The 21,194-nt window shown below is 40.5% G+C and overlaps 1 protein-coding gene across 4 annotated transcripts in view; it reads right to left on the bottom strand.

Annotated features, from left to right (window-relative positions):
• CEP104 (centrosomal protein 104) overlaps positions 1 to 21,194 on the bottom strand; it is a 44,240-nt gene that overhangs the window by 13,369 nt on the left and 9,677 nt on the right. For 3 of the 4 annotated variants that reach the window (XM_027843892.1, XM_027843894.1, XM_027843893.1), the window contains exons 3-15: positions 19,021 to 19,194; positions 18,270 to 18,408; positions 15,460 to 15,522; positions 15,066 to 15,142; positions 10,192 to 10,360; positions 9,262 to 9,417; positions 8,454 to 8,684; positions 6,542 to 6,739; positions 5,996 to 6,163; positions 4,632 to 4,805; positions 2,064 to 2,240; positions 1,121 to 1,327; positions 704 to 820 (exon numbers count right to left, since the gene is read on the bottom strand). In XM_027843892.1, the coding sequence (XP_027699693.1) occupies positions 704 to 820; positions 1,121 to 1,327; positions 2,064 to 2,240; positions 4,632 to 4,805; positions 5,996 to 6,163; positions 6,542 to 6,739; positions 8,454 to 8,684; positions 9,262 to 9,417; positions 10,192 to 10,360; positions 15,066 to 15,142; positions 15,460 to 15,522; positions 18,270 to 18,408; positions 19,021 to 19,194 (2,050 nt within the window). The remainder of the gene's footprint in view (positions 1 to 703; positions 821 to 1,120; positions 1,328 to 2,063; positions 2,241 to 4,631; positions 4,806 to 5,995; positions 6,164 to 6,541; positions 6,740 to 8,453; positions 8,685 to 9,261; positions 9,418 to 10,191; positions 10,361 to 15,065; positions 15,143 to 15,459; positions 15,523 to 18,269; positions 18,409 to 19,020; positions 19,195 to 21,194) is intronic. The other variant, XM_027843895.1, reaches the window with a different exon arrangement.

Genomic DNA, 21,194 nt, shown 5'->3' with positions numbered 1-21,194 from the left:
ATCCAAACTTCACAGAACAAATCCCCTTAATAAAAGGATTTGTTCTGTAAAACTTGGACCCAGTCAAGAGGCAGCAACCAAGAATCTAAAAAGCCACAGGTGGCCTCGAGGCTGCAGGTTCCCCACCCCTGGTTTAAACTATAGAAGCCATGTAGTCTGGAATGAAAGTGTGTAGAACTGGACCAAGTACCATGTGATCCCATATGTCACATCTGTGCTGCTGGCTCTCTCCAGTATAATTTCAATTATCTGGCTCAATTAGAATGCTTACTCTGACCTTTCTTTCCAATATAGACTTAAATAAAATCTTAACATTCTAAGTGATTCTGACACTTCTGCAGGAGTAAAAGTATCCTCTGAATTGTGGAAAAGAGAAAAGCCTCCAGCCACCACTGATCCTATGGGAAGAAGACACCTTCTCTCCACTTCCACATAAACCCTCAGTGGGTTTCTCTCTGAAAATTTACAACAACTCAGACTCTAATCCCTACGATGGACAACGAGACTACTTCACAAATCATTTTTATTATCCAATGAGAAATGTTTATTTTAATGCATCACATAAAGAAAGTCAGAGACTCAAGAAAATTAAAGACTGCCACCCAACCTACACGGTTACGTGAAGAGTAAAAGATGGACAGGCATGTGTGAAGTGTAACTAAGTAGCCAGGGCTGAGTGTTAACTTATCCAAGATGGACTGACCTTTTCCATCTCAGCTTCCGCCTGAATCTCTCTCAACGCTGCCAGCTGTACCTGCAGAACTTTTATTTCTTCTTTCTTTTGTTTTTCTGCTTCTTCTGTTGCTGCTTTTTTTTGAGCCTGGTAAAAAACCCATTAAAGTGTTTTCAGTGTTGTTTCAGAAAACAGGATGCAATCACTACATATAAAAATGCCTCCTTACTTTTTATGATATTCACTTAGACTAATGCTGCATTCACAGTGAAAAGTAAATTCTGTAGTTTTAACTTGAAAAGGAAACCATTTCAAAATACATAAAATGACCAGTGTCCCACATGCGGCCTTTGACCTAGCTCCTACATTTTTTCCAGCTGGAGATTCATGTTCCTCACATTTGTTTTTTCGTAACTGGAAGACTAGGTGGTAATCTTCAACACTGACCCTGACGTCCGCCACCGTAGCTTTGCCATCTATCTTTGCAAATCCCTCAAAAAGCGTCTTATAGAGAACGTTCTTGCGAGTGTTGCCATCGTCAGCAGGCAGGTACTCCAGAATTAGGGTCCGATGCTTCTTATACATATCCAAAATAATTTTAATAGCAATTTCTCGTATTTCGTAGATTCTGTGCTCCAGAGCACTCACTGAAAACTAAAAACAGAGGACAGGTTTACAATGGAGGGACATTGCAGGTTCTTCTCACCTGGGCAGTTCCAAGAGTTTTGGAGCTGGGCCTCCCAGACCCCCAGTCTCATCCTCCTCTGATCTACTTGTATAACACTGCTAGTAAAACAGGGTTCTGCACATCAGCTCCATTCAAACCTCTTGAGCAGCTACTCACAGATTGCACAATGGAGTCTAACTTTTAGTTTGGCATTCAAGAGCGTCTACAACGTGACTACAATTTACTTGTGCCTCCAACTTTATTTCCAACTTCTGCTTTATAGGAGCCCTTTGCCTCAGTCAAACGGAAGCAAACTCATTATTCCCTGAAGATGTCACTCGCACTCCCCAATTTTTGCCTCTGCTCATACCATTCTCTCTTCTTGTATGCTTTTTTTTGGACTTAGTTAAGTCCTACCTGCTAATAAAGACTCAAGATTCAACTGCTATTTCCAGTCTGAGGCCTTCCCTCCTCCTTCACCCACCCCTCCCATCTATCCCAGCTTACAGTAATCACTCCTCTTTCCTATAACTTCCTGTGGCACTTTCTGGGATAAGCCACCTGGTCCAGTTCCTCAACTTTACATAAAACAGCAATAAATGTTTTGAGGGACTCATGCTCTGGGTAAGAGATGGATGAGCTCACCTCCGAGGTCTCCTCTGATTAAACAACCCACCAAACAACAGCAGCAGAGACAGCAGCGGTGCCGCACAGGGCTCTTACCCGCATAACATTATCGACAGTAAATCCAGAGGTTTCTGTGCCCAGGTCTTTTAACAACCGTGCTAGCAAGTCCGTCTGACTCATTGCCAGATGAGTTGAAGAATTCTGTTTTAATGGTTGAACTAAATAAGTTGGAATAATTTGGAGGGGCTTAATTTCCTTACACAGAGCCAGTTCCTAAAAAAGAAGGGCAGAATTTGTTAACTCTACTAGGAAATCCTAGCTGTGATTTAACATTCATTTAGGAGAACTTTTATGATATAATACCACCCAATAAAGACTAGAGAAATAGAAAATTAAATGGTTTGTGAGGAAATTAGATGATTAAGGTCGAGAAGCTTATTATTATAATCCAATTAAAAAAGCCCAAACCCTAAGTGCAGTAATTGAAATCTTGATCATTTTAGGATTTATTTTATCATTTAGGACATAGGGAAATATGAATATTTAATGGAAAATTTCAGATTTTTTTGTTCCTATCATTGATTGTTCTCATAAAATCGATTTAATAAATGCTAATAAATTTAAGCTATAATGGCTTTGTTGCTAGTATTCTTATCATTTAGGCATTAAATGCCAATGAGGGTGGTAGTGGTATGGCTGTGTACTCAGCTTAGTATGCTTACTAATTGGATGAGTAAAATTAAAAGTATTAGTCATGTATAAATATGGATAAAAATGTAAGTATTACCATGCATGCTACTCACATCTATGTTCATAATAATCATTATTTTGTAAAGAAAGAAAATTCATTTCAACAGACATTTATTAAAGTCCTACTACATGCAAGGTATTTTCTTAGGCACTGGGATTATAAAGGTGAAAAATAATTCTGGCCCTGGCCTCCTACTTGTGAGCTGATGCGTAATTAAACAACTGTAATACCACTTAGAAAGTGATCAGGCACCTAGGAGAGGTAGGTTAACCAGAGTGGTATAATAGATTCAAAGGTGAGAATATCACTTTTTGCTTGTGATCAGGGAAGGCAGAATTTGAACCATGAAGGAAAAGGACTTCAACAGGCAGAGATTAGGGCAGGTTCCTCACTCCTGGATTAGGGGATAGTCCATTCCCAGAAAGGGAAGTGAACTAAGCAAAGCCATTGAGGGAAAAGAGGGCAAGGAGAGACTGAATGATAGCAAGTAGAATTCAATGTGTCTGAAGTACTAGTAGGTGACAGAGAGTATTCTGTGAAGCAAGGCAGGTTGGGGTAGGGAAAACCTTGAGTACCTAGCTAAGGGTTATACTTTATCTAGTAGGCAATGGGAAACCAGTGAAGGTCTTTGAGCAGGAGCATGCCATGATTGGAGTGGTGTGTCAGGAGAAGTGTGTCTTAGCAGTAGTATTAGATAGGCTGTGGATGGAGGCAGGAGAAAATGAAGGTAAGGCGACTGGGTAGAAGGCTATTAGAAGAGGTAAGTAGAGACTGAATTAGGGTGGAGTGGCAAGGCAGGGAAGGACTAATGAGATATTATGGAAGCAAAAGCAGCATAACTTGGTAACTGACTGACTATGGGGGTGAAGTAGAGAAAAGAAGCAAGGATAACTGAAGCTTTGAGCCTGGGTAACTGGAAGGATCATGCGCTGTCACCAGGAGAGAACTGAGGCAGAGATGCAAATCTTATAAGTGATACCTGGGCACTGCACCGGCGGAGAGTGTTAAAAACTGGCTAGTTACAAAAAATCAATGCTGAACCTTTTTTTCTCTTTTATGTTTTTGGCTACATTAAAACATGGGTTACTTTTTCCTTTTCCTTTTAAAGTTAATGGCACATGCCCTGATTTTAAAGCAACAGGGGTGTTTATTTTCTCCATCCCTTTCAAGTATATAGCTACAAACCTATTCTCTAAGAGGTAAGCAGTGCCCTAAGATAATGGGCACCTCTGGAATAAAACTAACAAGATGCCACAGCTTTCTTAACTTTGAAGTCAAAGAATTTAGAGCAAAAGTCTTTTTTTCCCTTTGCTCAAATTCTGGCTGCGTGCCACAGTAAAGAATCATAAGTCAATGACTAAGGTGATGCCCTCCTTGGAATATGCTTAAACCTTGTGCACACAAGAGCGGCTGCTCCATCTTCTTACATCCTTTGGAGAAAACAGTCTGTAATCCTCCAGTATTTAGGTAGACATCACTCTCAGCCAGTAGAAAAACAAGCATGTACTGTCGGACTGGATTGACTGACTGATGGATTGTGTGTTTTATTTCTAATGCAGTTTTATCTTGAGACTTGCTGTGAGTCTGCTAATGGGACTGGACCAAATGGATAATTTAAAGAAAACGAAGATCATTTTTGTGCTGCTAAAAGTAGACTGTGTGTCAGAATCACGGTTACTTTTGGGTTTGCACTTCTGCCCCCGTTTTTCTAATCCCCAACTCAGTGTCCCAGAGGCTGAGGATGGGAGGCCCCTGGCAGAACCGCACATCCCATTCACGGCTGATGTTTAAACCAGCACAGTTTAGCTTCTCTGGGTCACAGCATGCAGCTGCTCCCAGTGGAAATGCTCAAAGGTAACCACTGAGACAGCTTTAAGGGTCGCCTGCTCTGAGTCACAGGAGGAGGTTTTTACCTGAATAAAGTTCGATGCTATGATGCGGAGGCGAGCAGAAGAGTCCCCAGTTCTGGTCAGCAGATTGGGAAGAGTCTTCTCCACAGAGAGGGTGGTTTCTGGCTTACCAAGCTTATGCTTAGGAATGTATTGTGTGATGATCATTTTTAATAATTTCAGAGATGCTTGAAAGACCTTTGTAAAACAACAACCACAACCAGAGACATGTACATAAACTGCAACAGGAAGCCCAGCATCCAGCTATCCAGGGGCCTGCTTCCATTTAACAAGTGGGTGCTAAATATGGTCTTGGGCACTGGGGATGCAGGCACCAAATGAAATGGCCTCGGCTCCCCAGGAGACTTCCTCCATTGGGAGTAGTTGAGGAGATCAGGTCCATGGAAAAGTCAACATTGACATTTACAAAACAAACATCAAATAATAGAAGGCATGGTAAGGGGGGAGCCGGGAAAGGCCTTCAGGAAGGTGGTGGTGCAGAAGTGGAGCTCTGAGCTCCAAGAAGGCGCTTGGGGAGGAAAAGGAACATTCCAGGCAGAGGGTAATGTGCAAAGGCAAGGAGATGGGAAATAGAAGGTGGGGCTTGGCATCTATGGCAAACATGAATTATGTCAGTAAAAGCCGAAGACTGTCCTGAGGGCTGAGGAGGACAGCCACTCAAGCCATCCTCATCCTTCTTAAATCCCTAGGTGGTGTTTCTTTGTATGTAAATGGTGCTTCCTAAGGGAAGGCAAGCCCTTGTGGGCAGGGACAGGGCCACCTGTCAGTCCCTCTGGACTCAGAATTCTGAGTTTCAGCACTATCAAAAGGTCAGACATCTTTCATATTAGGTTTCACGAAAATATAAATACAAGCTGACCATCATGCTATTATGTGTGAACCAAATTTCTGTAAACTATTAAATGAAATCTGCTTTTAGGCAGTATGGAGAAAATCAAAACCGTCTTGATGTTGTCCAACTCAAGATTAAAAAGGACTTCAAAAATAGGCAGCTTCCCACTCTTTTTACTTAGAATTAAGGGACATTATTATTCATCCATTTTTCTTGATTTTTTTTTGTTTGTTTGTTTTTTGTTTTTTAGGCAATTGGGGTTAAGTGACTTGCCCAGGGTCACATAGCTAGTAAGTATCGAGTGGTCTGAGGCCAGATTTGAACTCAGGTCTTCCTGATTTCAGGGCTCCATTTTTCTTAATACATGGAGTGTGTTGGTCCCAGAGAAGCCTAATCCTCACTTAAATAATTACTCTGGAGTTGAGAAAAAAACTATCCGTTTACGCACTGTTCAATCTGGTCTGGGTGTCATTATGCAATTACATTGAGAATGTGGAAGCCTATTTGCCTGGCATTACAAAGTTCAGTTACTCACTGAAGGCACGAGGTCCTTAATGGCTCTTCTGATCAGAAAGATAGTGGCTCTGAGAAGGCTCTTGAGATCTTCCTTTGATGTCCCAACAGGCACCGTCATTATTTTGTTATACAACGAGAGCAATGCATCTTCTCGGTATGACCAGGTCTTAGAATAAGCTCCAGCAACCTAATGCAAAGAAAATTCTCATTTTTTATGTGAAATGAAAAATTAAAATTATTGGTTATACCTATAGCACGATAGTAATTTGTTGTTTTTTTTTTGGAGGGGGAGGGACTAGTCAATGGGATTAAGTGACTTGCCCAGGGTCACACAGCTAAGCTGTTAAGTGTCAAGTGTCTGAGGCCAGATCTGAACTAAGGAAGATGAGAATTCCTGATTCCAGGCTCAGTGCCCTCTGAATTACACCACTTTAAATTTTAGTTTTAATATCTGCTGACTTCATGTATTTTATAATTAAAATATTTCCATTCACTAGAGGATTTTATAAGTTAAATCAACATTCAGATGACTAATACCAAGCTATATGAGCATTTTTTTTTTTACCAGAGTTTCTCCCAGCACTTCAATGGCTGAACTGGCTTCTCTCAGCGCTTTCTCGGTCAAGGGCTCTGGCTCTCCCACAGTGCTGCCTTTTGGAACCACACTGACATCTTCTTCAACCTTCTCTGGTTCCACATTCGTTTCTCCTTGTTGCTTAAGAACAGCTGGGAGGGGTCTTTCATCATAAGGCAATAAATCAACCTGAAAGTGAATGAAAATAAAATTATTTTAAACATCTCATATCCTCTGATCTTCTGCACTGCGGTTTCCCCTCTATTCCCTTACCCTCAGTGTCAATGTTCCCTAAATAAAGGTCACATCTGAAAGATACCAGTTTAAGCCAGACCTGCACAACTTGGCAGTAGGTAGGGGCCAAATTAAAATAGGCCAAACTTCTTCGGGCCACAGAGAGGTTAGACTAGAGACACACTGGCGATGGTTCGTTGTCGCGGGTCATGTGACAAACAGGAGAGTGTGCAGTGGCAAGCCTACATTTTTCTTGCCTCCTGAAGTCCTGCCATATGTGGTGCAGGCCTGGTTTAAGCCAGACTTGATATAGGGTTTACTAACATTACTACATTAGAACAATTCAATACATATGTGACACTTAACTCAGAAAAAATAGATTACGGCTCTATGTACTTTATGTAACAACGGCGGTACAAATTCTAACTGAATTATTATTTATTTACCTTTAAAAATATAAGTTCAACAAGAAATTAAATCACTAAAGCACTATCAAAGTAAAAAATAATTAGCTGATATTGACAAGGTCTCCATTATTTTATTGTTATGTCAAGCTAAGTCTATGCCCGGGTTGCTGTTCGGTCATCTTCAGTCATATTCAACTCTTCAGGACTCCATTTGGGGTTTTCTTGGTAAAGACACTGGACTGATTTGCCATTTCCTTCCCCAGCTCATTTTACAGATGAGGAAACTGAGGCAAACAGGGTGAAGTGATTTGTCCAGGGTCACACAGCTGGTAAGTATCCGAGGCCAGATTTTAACTCAGGAAGAGAAGTCCATTCCAAGCTCATTATTCTATCTACTGTGTCACCTAGCTGACTGCAGGCTTGGGGACAAACAATAATCATGAGTATATTCATTCACTTGGTGGTCTAAAGTATCCATTTAAAGAAGGAAACCAGAGGACAGATAGACAGCTTTCAATTTCATTAAATAAAGAATTTATTAAGAGTCTACTATATGTAGTTTTGGTCATGTCATTTCTTTTTAATACTCCAATAATTTACTACAGAAATACCGAGCTAGCTCAGTTTTCAAATTAAGTCCTATTTGAAAAACATATCAGACATTTGTTTGCATCAAATGCATATACACACAGTTATAGTAAAGAAGATAGACACAGTATATAGTGTATATATACAGTACATATGGTAAAGACAAACTAAGCGTGAAAAGACTGAAGGTCACATGGTCCAACCCCTTTATTTTACAGGTGAGGAAATGGAGGCGTAAAGAAATAAAGTGACTGACCCAGGTCACCCAGGCATTCAGTAGCAGAGCCAGGATTTGAACTCAGGCTCCCTGTCTACAAGCCAGAGCTCTGTCTCCTACACAGGTGATACAGATTTGTATTAAATACCAAAGGGAAGTTGACAGTGAAGTTCAAAGAGGTGGACATGTAAGATGATCCTTCTTTTGGACTTGACCAGGAGAAAAGCTTCTGCATCAGAGCACATGCTGGCCCAGGGCCTGGCACATAGTAAGTGCTCAGTAATGCTTGCTGACTGATTCACACACTACTATGGACTAAAGGAGATGCACTTGCAAGCTGGGGTTTGGGGGGAGGAGAAAGAGGGTCTCTGTGGTATTGGTGATCAGGTCTGAATTAAATTTGTCCTGATGACTCCTTCAGGTCTAGGCAGGGCAATCCTGGTTTTGAACCACTTACATTGATCTTTGAAAGAGAAACTGAGGCTGACAGCTGGCCCACAGCAGCTTGCTGTTTAGGGGGAACATTCAGAGGACTGGGAAGCTGCGTCCTGGCTGGGGGGAACGGTTCTACATAGGGTTTTTCTCCTGTTTGCTCCTCCTGGTGCAGTGGCGACTGCGCAGATTTCTGCAGGCAGGGGCTGCCAGAATGCACCAGAGGCGCGAGGGGAAAATCAAAAGGCTTTCGAATCTAGAAAGAGAAACACGAATATTTAGTTTAAAATTTGTTTTTCCTTCACTACATCATAATTGTCTTAGCAGCTCCGAGACTAAACCCTCAAGTACACAACACATGTTAAGAGCTAGTGTTTCAGCACTAAGGATGACCCGGGTTGGTGCATCATATATCATTCCAGCCGTATCCCTCACTGTGTTGGCTATACATATGGCAGCATATGAGCATATAGAATACAAAATGATTAATTTGATTAAACCTTTCATAAACACAGGAACGGAGGTTATTTAATTGAGCCTTCTCTTTTATATTTTAGTTATCTGTGCACCTGTCTACTTTTCCCCCTGCCACACACTATAGATGGCTCAAAGCCAGGGACTATGTCTTGTGCATCTCTGTATCTTCACAGAGCCTTAAGCATAACAGGTATTTTTTTTTAAATGCATATCAAGTAAACGAACGAATGTTTTGTTAAATATTTGTGTTTAAATATGTTTACAGACCATCTGTGTAACTTCTGTCCATCAGTCTTAAAGCTGCCTGTCCCAGAAATGGCGTAAAGCCCGACGTGTCATTTGGTACAGCGGCTTACCATCTCGGAATCGAGCAGATTGTGCAGCTGCAGCTGCTGGTACACTTTGCTGCGATACTGTTCCATCTGCTGCTTCTTCTCTTTGGCCAGGTCATAGTCTTCTTTCTCCACAGCACAGCGCTTTTCCACATCATACCTGCCAAGACGTTCCCCAACCTGACAGGCAGAAATTGCACTTTCAATTTCAAGTTTCAATTCACTGAAGTGTTATAGGATCTGAGACTATCTACAAATAATCGCTGTATTGAGAAGGTAAAAATATCATTTTGTTTTATTGACTTTTTTTTTTCTTGGTAAGGCAACCAGGATTAAATGACTTGCCCAAGATCACAGAGCTAGTAAGTGTCAAGTGTCTGAGGCCAGATTTGAACTCAGGTCCTCCTGACTCCAGAACCACTGTGCTGCCTAGATGCCCCTGTTTTACTGACTATTAAAAATCCCTCTAAGCTGCCTAAATTTCATCTTCGATTTGCACTGTACTCTAATTTTTAAATTATCCTTTCTCACAACAGCCAGAAAAAAAATAACGGAGCACGTTAGTGTCCAACTCCTAGGCACTGGATGTTTCATTTTGGTTAAGAAGTTTTTATCTGCCTGTGTTAAGTGATGTGGCTTCTGTTTACATGCTCACATGAGGGTCAAGCCTAGCTAAAGGCACGCTAACCAGGTTTGATTTTTATTTGAACTCAAGAAGGACTCTGACACTTAACAGCTGTATAGCCTTAGAAAAAGTCACTTAACCTTCATATGCCACCACTTCCTTATCTGTAAAACGGGGATAATAACAGCACCTTTCTCCCAGGGTTGTTGTGAGGCCAAATTAGATCTTATGTATAAAGCACTTCGTATATAGTGTGTGGCCCCTAGTAGGAACTATGTAAGTGCCAGCTATTATTATTATTACTATCATTTTCTTTCTCCTCAATCTACCTTTTGCAGATCAGCAATAGCCTGTTTCAGTTTCTTGGCGTGATCATACCGCTCCTTTTGGACGGCTTCTCGTTTCTTCTCATCTAACCTGCGGATTATTTGTGCAACTTCTGGATCCTGGTACATATCAAAGGCTAAATCATCCAGGGGAGAAATATAGTCGGTTTTCCTAAAGGAAAAACAAGAAATATTTCTAAAAAGAATTTTAATAATTCAATAAGTATTATTTATTGAACATTCAATAAAAGTACTTTGTGTGCTGGGAAGTGCCGGATACGTATGACTTATTATCACAGTTTTAGGAGATACAAAAACAGTATAAAACATGGTCCCCACTTTCAAGGAGTCCCTTATAATCTTGGGAAGCCAAGGATAACATAAATGAAGCAATTAGAGAATAATATATACGAATAGTTGCTAAACTGGGTGGTATAGGCTATAAAGTATTGTAGGCAGTCAAAGGCAGGCTAGTTTTAATATATTCTGTATCTTTTAGCAACTGAATCAAGCCATGTTCCTGAGAAATACTGCTGTACACTTCCTTCTCCATCCTAGAGTGCTATAAATGGTTGGATTCTACACAGTCAAACTCTTCCAACAAAACCAGCTAAATTTCTGCCTCAAGTCAGATTCTGCGGTGTAGTGGAAAGAACATGGGATCTGGAGTCACAGGACTTGCTTACAATTCTGACTTTGCCCCTTATTACCTTTGTGATGTTAGGCAAATTAACTTGACAATAACAATACAGGCCTACTGTCATCCCAGAGCACGTAGCCAAGACATAACAGAGAACCTTTCAAGACTTATCGACATGGAGGACAACTACCAATTTTTGGTGATTCTTCTGGGTACCAATGACAAGGCAGAAGGAATCTAACAAGTACTGCCCACTATTATCAAGTTTTAAGCAAGAAAATGAAGACAACAGGGCATGGGTTGTGGTTCTTCAACGTTGCCCACTGGAATCAAGAGACATAAAAAGAAAAATTGATTTGGAAAATGAACAGTTGGCTCATAATGTGGTGTCTGACAATAGGATTTGGACTTCTGGACCAAAGCTTAAAATAAAGCAATGCTAGACTCCTGGCCAAAGAGGAATATGGCTGACAAGGGTTGAGGACGATGTATTTTGCTGAAGTGTTGCAAATTTAATGAAAAGAACTTTAAACTAAAAAGGATGGGAAGCAGAGACAACTGTCTTTTATATCTTCCAAACTAGACACCACAGACAATAGTGAGGAAAGAATGGTAGTTAAGGCAGTCAGGAATTCATGGGAGAAAAACCCCAAGGAAGGATCTAGTAGTAAACTCATGGCCTCAAATGTTTATAGACAAACGGCTCATTTGGGAATTAAACAAAGGGAATTAGCGAGGAGAAAAAATTGACCTCATAGGTATCAGAGAATTCTCTACATAAAGATCATGACACTATAGATGGGGAAACATTAACCCAAAGAGATAGGGTGTATGAAAGGGGGTGGGGTAAAGTGGCATTATATATTAAGATTAGGTTATGAAGAAATCCAGGAGCTCAAGGGTGGAGAGATGGTAGAAAACATCTGAATAAAGGTCAATAATGGTGAAAGAAACAGAAGATATTTTGTCAATGGAATATACGACAGACTACGTCTGAACAGAGAGAAGCAAGAAATGAGAAATCTGGGAAATGGATCACATGTCTGGCACTACAGTAAGATCCAACTGTGAAGAAACACTTCAATCATCCAGACATCTGCTGGGGCTTTCTTTTTCTGCCAAAAGCAAAGCAACTAACTTCCTGACTTGCTTTACTGCTAATTTCATCCTTCAAAAGCTAGAGGAACCAACAAGAGGAAATTTTCTTCTGGATTTGATACTAGAGAGGAACTAGTTGCTTGGTTGTAAATGATAGGAGCCTTGGGGGAAAGTGACCACTCCATCCTAGTGCACATGACAGAGGAGAGAAAAGTGGTCCAGAGCCTGACACCGATCCCTAACTTGGGGAAAAGAGACTTCAAACGGCCCAGAAGAAGGAAAGAGAAGATCTTATGTATTATATTTCTGCAGGGGAAATTAGTGAAGGAAGGACGGGAAATGGACAAAAAGGAAATCCTGAAAGAAAAAGGTATCTGTCTCAAGAGGCTCATATAGATGATGCAGAGAGATCAGACTAATCGACTGAGATTTAAAAAAGAAATGTACAAAAGATGAAAGCAAAGTCAGGTAACAGGATAAATAGAAAAGTGTGCCAAAGTCCTGTAAATATAATGTCAGGACTGGCAGAGCTCAGAATGAGCTGATGCCATCAAGAACCTAAAGGGAACAAGGTTTTTTTGTTGTTTTGTTTTAAAATCTGTACTGGGGGGCAGCTAGGTGGCTCAGTGGATAGAGCACCGGCCCTGAAGTCAGGAGGACCTGAGTTCAAATCCAGCCTCTGACACATAACCCTCACTAGCTGTGTGACCCCAGGCAAGTCACTTAACCTCAATTGCCTCACCAAAAAAAAAAAAAAAAAAAAAATCTACACTGGGAGGAAAAGGAGGACAAAGAAGAGATAGAACCAAAGCGTGGAGTGGACAGGTCAATGATAATCGCAATATGGAGAAGGCAGAGCTGCTCAAAGCTAATTCACTTTGATTTTCACTGTGTACTGGAAATGAGAGAACCAAAGTGGTTGACAGGAAACTGACATCAAAGGATGACTGAGGAAACAGCAACTGAATGTCTAGTCACTTTTGATAAATTCAGTTTTGTCCAAATGAACTATATCTCTGTGTACTGAAAAGAAAGAAAGGAAGGAAAGAAGAGAGGAGGACGGGGGAAATGAAGAAAGATAGGCAGGAAGGAAGGAGAATGAAAGAAAAAAGAAAAGAAGGAAGGAGAAGGGAAAAAAAAAGAAGGAAGAAAAAAAAGTGTTTGCTGTATACCAGGTACTATGCTAAGTGCTGGCAGGCATGTTAAAAGCAGATAGGACTACTGAGCTTTTGTCTGTAATATTTGAAAGATCTTGGAAAACGGGAGAAGTACCACAAGATTGGAGAAGAACAAATGTTGTTCTTATTTTCAGAAAAGGGATGATAAAAGAGTCTTCAAACTATAGGCCAGTGAGCTTGACTTCGATTCCTGAGAAAATTATGGAAAGACTCATTAAAGAGATGGCTGGGAGACATCTAGCAAGGAAAGCAGTGATGACAAGGAGTAAGCAGGGCTTCATCCAGAACAGGTCACATGATTCTAGCCTTATTTCCTTTTCTGACCATTATTAAACTATAAGTTTGAGTTTACCTTGATTTTAGCAAGGTTCCTGATAAAGTGTCTCATACTCTTCTTGTGGCAAAGATGGAGAGATGGGAACTAGGTGTTAATATGACTGGATGCATTCAAGGCCCATGGTTGTCCCTGGGGAAGGAGGTCTCCAGTGGAATGCCTCAGGGTTTGGAGAGGACCTGTGCTCTTCTACATCTGTGTCAATGACACAGAGATGGCGGACAAAGGCAGACACGGCGTGCTCAGCCAAGAGGCAGAAGCCACAAAACTTAGAGGGACGGTTAACACACTGGATGACTGAGTCAGGATCCAAAAAGATTTTGGTAGGCTAGAGCACTGAGCAGATTCAAATGAGAAGAAATTAAAAGACATGAAGGTAAAGCATTACATTTGTGTTAAAGAAAATCAACTTCCCAAGTCTAGGCCTGGACAGACAGAGCCTGATGGCAATTGGTTTAAAAGGGATCATCAGGGCATCTGAATGGACTGCAGACTGAAAATGGGTTAGTAGTGAGGGGCGTGAGGCTACAGACAGGCACAACTTCAAGGAAGAAGGAGGTGATAATTAGTCTGTCCTCTGCCCTGGCCAGACTGCATCTCAGATACTGTATTCAGTTCTGGGCACACTACTTAAGAAGGACGCTGAGAAGTTGGAGACCATCACTAGTGAAAGGTAACCAGGATGGTGAAGTACCTGAAGTCCAAGTCATGTGAATATCAACTGAAGGAGTGACTCTGAGAGCACACGTGTTCAAGGACAGAAAGGGCTGTCATGTGGAAGAAAGACTCATATGCTTTGTCTGGTCTTGGATGGCAGAACCAGGAATCATGGCTAAATGTTGCCAAAAAGCGAACTTAGGCTTGATGTCACCAGCAAACTTCCTAAAAATTCCCTGAAGAGAAAGGGCTGCCTTGGGACAAGGTACATTCCCTCTCCCTGGAGGACTTTGTAAACAAAGGCCGCCACTGTCGAAGATTCCTTTCATATATGGGTTGCACTTCATGACTGCTGAGGTCCTTCCCAAATTTACAATTCCAGGATTCTGTGATTACCACAAAGCCCAACTTCACTACGTCTCCCAGACTGGAAAAAACCACTAGGGGTAGAGGCCAGGATAGGAAAGTGGGGAGTTTCCTTCTTCAGAGTATTTGTGACTTGTCCTACACCTCAGGCTAAACTTTGTACTCGTTGATAAATGGCTCTGGGGCTGTTTGTTGCTAGCAGAGCCCCCTAAATCACAGGCAGAAAAGTAGGCCAGGGAGGTAGGGGTGGAAAATCCTAGGGTGTAGCCATAGCGAAACAGTCTAGACTTCTCTGGGTTGTATGGCTGTATATCTTTAACTTCTTAGCAGCACTTGAGAAATTCAATTGTCTAGACAGAAGAACAACCTAAAGTACATGATCATCTCTGAAAGGGTAATGTAATATGTTTCCTTTTTTAATTCCTGACCTTAATCTGTAAATATATTTATGACAATCCAATTACTGGCTTATTGAGAAGTGAGGGGACTATAGGGTACACAAAACCAGGATTCTAAGGAAATGATTCATATTTCTGTAACAGTTCCAAGGTTCCTGGGAAAATGGCTACAGGAAGTCATTCTCCTAGAGGACCAATATTCTTACCCAACATATGATCCCTCTAATCCTGAATCTTCTGAACTCTGTCCAAGATAATGGTCAATCAGCTTCTCTCTGGAGCTCTTTAGAGAAAAGAAAAAAAAATTTAATATCATAGAAGATTATATGTTAAAAACAGAGAAACTATGTTTTCAAGACGGCATCACTTAATACCCTGAGAATTCAGAATGGCTCACTGTCCCTCATTTACTACAGAAAGAGTCAGAAATGCCAGATGAAAGAAAAATTTTATTATTAATATAGGAGTTAAAACTGGCCATCTTACATTTAATTTTGTTAGTTTCTTTGCATGACAGTTTGATTACACTTTTTTTTTTTTAAGAAACACTTTCATTTAGAAATAATTTTTTTCCTTTGGAATTTTACTTCCCAAACTTACAATATTGCTTTCATCACTGCAGTCTTCAGGGTCCCCAATGATATTAACTGCCACTAAAGCAACCTAAAATAAATTCAAAACAACAGAAATTAAACACAAAGGGTATGAGGCATTTTGGTCCCTTCAAAACAAACTGCCAATTTATACTTTTACTTTTCTCCAAACTACACATAAGTGAACATTAAAAAGTTGAATTTAAAAGACTAACTTCTTCATCGAACACAGAAAAAAGTGCACAGTAGAGAACAAAAGAAAACTTACAAGGAAGCAAAGAAAAGATAGACAGCTCCCAATACAATGTGTAGTACTTATTACATAGGCTTTCTTGAAATGGAAATTTATTGTTGTTTAATTTGAATCCTCTCTTATGTTCTGCTGTGCAGATGGCAATGCTGTTTTTCTTTTCTTATTTTCTATTTAAGTTTCTAATTTTTTTCTTTTATTATTGTGTATTTAAGTTTTAAATAAATTAACAAAAAACCTCAAATTCATTCAGGAAAAGAAAAACTGAAACACAAAATTACAAAAACCTTGGTCTCCACAGTAGCCAGGCCTTAAGTTGGACCTTAAGTTGTCTTTAAAGCTAATAATACATCACTCATGTTTTTAAAAATCTTAAGTTCCCATCAGTCACAGATTTCAACATTTTAAAGACTTGTGGTTGCACTGGTATGGATCATTCCTCTACCCCAACGATGCCTCTAGGCTTTAGGAAGTGGTTGCTGTAGCTGAAAAACTCTTCACCTGGTGGCCTGCTCAAGACTGAGAAGCTGCTATTAATTTTGCTCAGCTGGGTCTGATGACATACATGCCACTGCTGGGCCCTCACTCAAAGCATTTCCAGCTGGGGAAGCCCGGTCAGGGCCCTGCACTTTGTGGGCAGTCTTTGAGAATGTAGGGTCACCTGCAGATCATAGCAATTTCACAGGTATTTTACAAGAGAAAAGCAATAGAAATGAAAAGCCTAGAGTTTTACTAATTACTTGGAAATGTGTGGATGAAACTTGCTAAAATAATGTTAAATCAAATATGGGAAATTTTAAAACAGCTATGAAAATAGTTAACTACCTAACCTAAGCATTCAAGTCATGTTTCTAAGCCAGAGGGAACCACTCAAGAGAATCCCAAACAGCTCGGATTTCCTAGGAGACCATTCCCTATGTTTTGGAAGTGGCAAAACCTGAAGATTTTAGTTTTTGCCATAGAGTTTTGGATAGGAAGGTAAAACAATTTCTGTTTTACAATTCTGTTTTACAAGCTTTACAGTTCTGGCTTAATTTTGTTATTCCATACAGATACAGTCAAAAAGTTTATCTATGTGTTTGGAAGCCCGTGTGTCACTTGTGACAAGGTGGGTATGGGTATGTGTGGCAAATCTTTGCAATCATTTACTCACAGAGGGTTACATTAAAATCCATTTCCATCATCACTTTGCAAGAGAGAAACTGTTAAGAATGAGAAGTCAGGGGTACTGATGGGATTCTAGAACAATCTATCATTATAAATAATGCTTTCGAGTTTTGACCAGGACAGTCATTTCACAGAAGTTTGGTGAAGTTTAAATTCAGTTTGAGATTCTTTAATGAAAGATGCTATGTTTAAGGAAAATTTGGAAGAGTCTGCTTTGAAAGTGAGAGCATGTCCTTCATATCCCAAAGGATATGAATGGTTCTCAAAAGAAGAATCACAAACTGTTAATAACCACGTGAAAGAATGCTCCAATTCACCAATATAAGAGAAATGCAAATCAAAACAACTATAAGGGGGCAGCTAGGTGGTGCAGTGGATAGAGCACCAGCCCTGGAGTCAGGAGCACCTGAGTTCAAATCTGGCCTCAGACACATAACACTTATGAGCTGTGTGACTCTGGGCAAGTCACTTAACCCCAAATGCCTCACCAAAAAAAAAAAAACCAAAAAACCACAACAAAAAAACAAAACCAAACCCCACTAGAAGGCTTTATTTCACACCTAGCAAACTGGTAAAGATGACAAAAGTTGGGAATAGTCAATGTAGGAGGGGCCAGGGGAAGGTGGGCACACTAGTGGCACATGGCTAGCAGAGCTGTGCATCAGTATAACCACTGTAGAGAGTAATCTGGAATTATGCCTTCAAAATGTGCATATCCTTTGACTCAGGGATCCCATTAACTAGGCATATGCCCCTCAACCCCAGGAGTCACTGACAAGAAACACCAAAATATTTAGAGTAACACTTTTTGTAGTAGCTAAGAATTGTAAACAAAGTTTAGCCCACTGCTAAACAAACTGTGATACATGAATATAATGGAATATTACTGCGCTGTAAGAAATGAACATGGTGAACACAGAGAATCATGAATAATGCTGCATTACTTCATGCACAGTGAAATAAACAGAGCCAAGAAAACAATGAACAATGACTACCCACAACGTAAATGGACAAAACCACCACCACAAACAATCAAAAGTGAATGCAGCAAAATTATAAGGACCAAGCTGGCCCGAAGGAGAGATCCGAGAAGACACTCCATCCATGTCTCTGCCGAGGTGGAGGGCCAGGCTTGTGTAACACTGTATGTTTTCTGACTTTTGTGATGTATGGATCAGGTCTGTTGATTATTTTAAAAGTGTTATCATTATAAGGAAAGGCTCTTTGGGGAGTGGAGGAGGAAGGATACTTGAGAGCAATTTTAATATGCAGAAGCAAAAGATGAAAACAAAATTTATTTTCAAAAAAGAAAATGAAATCACAGTATAGTATTCTGACCAGACTGGACAACAAATTTTAAAAGGATGTTAAAGCTAGTGAGGAAGATTGGGTAACCTTACCTGGCTATATAAATTGTACCTATTGACATGGTTTTTATGAAAAATCAACTTGAGAAATTGTCCTACGGCATCCACATAAACCGATTTTAGTTCTCGAGCCTTACATCCTGTCTTTTCATTGTCACAGAGAGACACATAACTGCGAAGACCAAACAAAATGAAAGAATTTTATTTCTATAAGCATTCGCAATTAAGTAAATTGTTCCTTTGTTCCTACTGGATACTAAGGTTAAAAACCAAACCAAATACCCAATGCAATGAAAACTGGGGGAAAAAAGAATCACCATATAATGGGTAACTGAATTATTGTCTGGAGCAATAGACTTCTTAGGGAAAAGCTCTATGTCTAAAAAGCCGAATGAGAACTAGTAATAAAAGTTAGCACAGTAATGTGGTTTAAATATTTTAACAGTGCATGCGAATAAACTAACAATTGTTATGTCAATATGATCCTAGTTGGCAGTTTACACCGAGAGTCAACCTATATTTTATGTAGCACCAGGAACACATTCTTGAGTGATAATTCAGCTTTTAGGAGTTATGTTCTTTCTCCATGCACAGTTATCGCCTATTCATGAATAGGGAATGAACACTCAGACTAAACCAAACTGTATTTCCATGATTATTAAAAGCACACAAAACAGATACAGAAGCTCTATGCCTAAGAAATAATAAGAATTTTGACCTAGATAGAAATTCAGATCACAAGACTGACTAAAGTTAAGAATTAACTTTGTACTTTCATTCTCACCCAAGCCTTCGAAACCGCTCCGCTTGATATGGTGCAAAGTATTCAGGCAAACTGTCGCTAATGTAGAACTCAATTTTACTGGAAATCATATACTGGTGAGCAAGTAACTGAAGCTTTCGAACTCGGCACCTCTCCACCATCTGAAGGACAATTTCTTGGGGAAACTGGCAAAACCTGAAAGAGAATGTTTCTTCTTGGAACTATCACTGCAAATTAAGTTTGTATTTATACACCTGCCCTCTAGATGCCACTTGACCTGAGAATTTTCAGTGAAACATTCTGAAATCCCTAACTTCCTAACTAAGCAAAGTATGTTGGGATCAAAAGATTCCATCCAGAAGTGAATGCCCTCTCAAGGATGCCATGAGGAATGACTGAAGGAACAAAGTATGGTTAGCCCCGAGAAGAAGAGTCCAAGTGGGGACATGGCTGTTCTTTTCAAGTCTCTGAAGGGCTGTTTCCATGGAAGAAAGGTTAGAGTCATTCTTGGTCTGAGGTCAAAGTAGGAGCAAAATGGAAAAGGCACAAAAATACAACAGGATGGGCTTTTATCCTTTGGTATAGCTCTCCTGAACTTGCAGAATTTACTCTGTCCCAATCTTTTTTTTTTTTTTTTTTTTGGCTAGGCAATGGGGTTAAGTGACTTGCCCAAGGTCACACAGCTAGTAAGTGTTAAGTGTCTAAGGCCGGATTTGAACTCAGGTCCTTCTGAATGCAGGGCCGGTGCTCTATCCACTGCGCCACCTAGCTGCCCCAAGTCTGTCTCAATCTTGGGAGACTTCATTGAAGAACACTTTCCCCTGCCTTCCTGGGACATGTTTGACCTCAAGGAATTTGCTTGTGTTAAAGTCAGGGGGCCATTGGGACACACTCAGCTGAGACTCAGTGGTAAAAAAGCGATATGCATTTTATGTAGGTAAATGTCCTGAAGTCAAAGCAAGTCTAGGTATTGCCCACCTTAAGAAAACATCCTATCAACTTACAAAACACATAAGCAGAGATATCTCTGGTATCATCAGAACTTGTTCATTAGTTTCAGTTAGGATCAACTCTCTGTGACCCCATTTGGGGTTTTTTTGGCAGAGAAATTAGAGTGGTTTGCCTTTGCCTTCTCTAGCTTATTTTATAGATGAGGAAACTGAGACAAACAGAGTGAAGTGACTTGCCCAGGGTCACATAGCTAGTAAGTGGCTGAGGCCAGATTTGAACTCAAATCTAGAGGAGTCTTCCTGATTCCAGGTCCAGCACTCTGTCCACTGTGCCACCCAGCTGCCCTGTCACCAGGATGAGTCTTTTCCATAGTAAGCCTCCTTACGTATCTAAGTGGCTTTAAAAAACCCAAACAAGTCCTTAGCTGAAAGCTAAAGTGTTGAATGTTCAGCTGGCTCCTGTCAACATTAAGCCAAATAACTGACAAGCTCTGACTTAGCAAGCATTTATCACAGTCCAGCTGAGCCCCAAGTACAGTGGAGGCCCCGGGAACGCAAAAACAGAGACAATAGAAACTTCAATGCAGGTGAAGATGGTACACAAAGAACCCTGAGCCAAGGGCAGGAGAGAGTTAGGTAAAATACGGCACTAACACTCACGTGGCTCTGGGATGTCACCTGGCTGGGGTATCTGTTCACTGACGGAGAACGCCCCCCTCCCCCGTGCCTTAGGAGACGGTCTTCCTGCGGTGCTGTGGCAGTGACATTCATCACTAGCAGGCTGGCTCCCACAGGACACATACACAATCTGTCTCAGATGACCAGGTCTAGACTGGGACTTGGTGGGAGCAAAGCCAGCATGGGCCCCACTGACAGAGTCTTTAAGAGTCCAGGGTCATCTTAGAACCACCATAAAAAGCCAGAGGAAACCCTTAGTGGTGACAAAAAGTGATTCAATTTAAAACAAGTCAACGTGCACTCAGTTTTTTAACATGACATATGCCTGTATGAATCATTTCAACATGTCAAATGCAGGAATTTCCATTCAGATTTGGGAAAGGAATCTCTTTCCTCTGACAGTAACAAAACTGGTCAGATACACTCAAGAACATAGAAGAGGCCAACTGTACAAACAGTTAATGAGACATTAAAAGGATGACATAAGTCATGGAAAAAAGATCATTCTCTTGAAGAAAAAGTAACCCAGAAAAAAGACTTAAGATTTCAGAAACACACTGAAGTCAT

The sequence above is a fragment of the Vombatus ursinus genome, unplaced genomic scaffold, assembly GCF_900497805.2.
Source record: "Vombatus ursinus unplaced genomic scaffold, bare-nosed wombat genome assembly UNPS02014932.1, whole genome shotgun sequence".
Taxonomy (NCBI): Eukaryota; Metazoa; Chordata; class Mammalia; order Diprotodontia; family Vombatidae; genus Vombatus; species Vombatus ursinus.
This window is presented reverse-complemented; position numbering and strand designations above follow the sequence as displayed.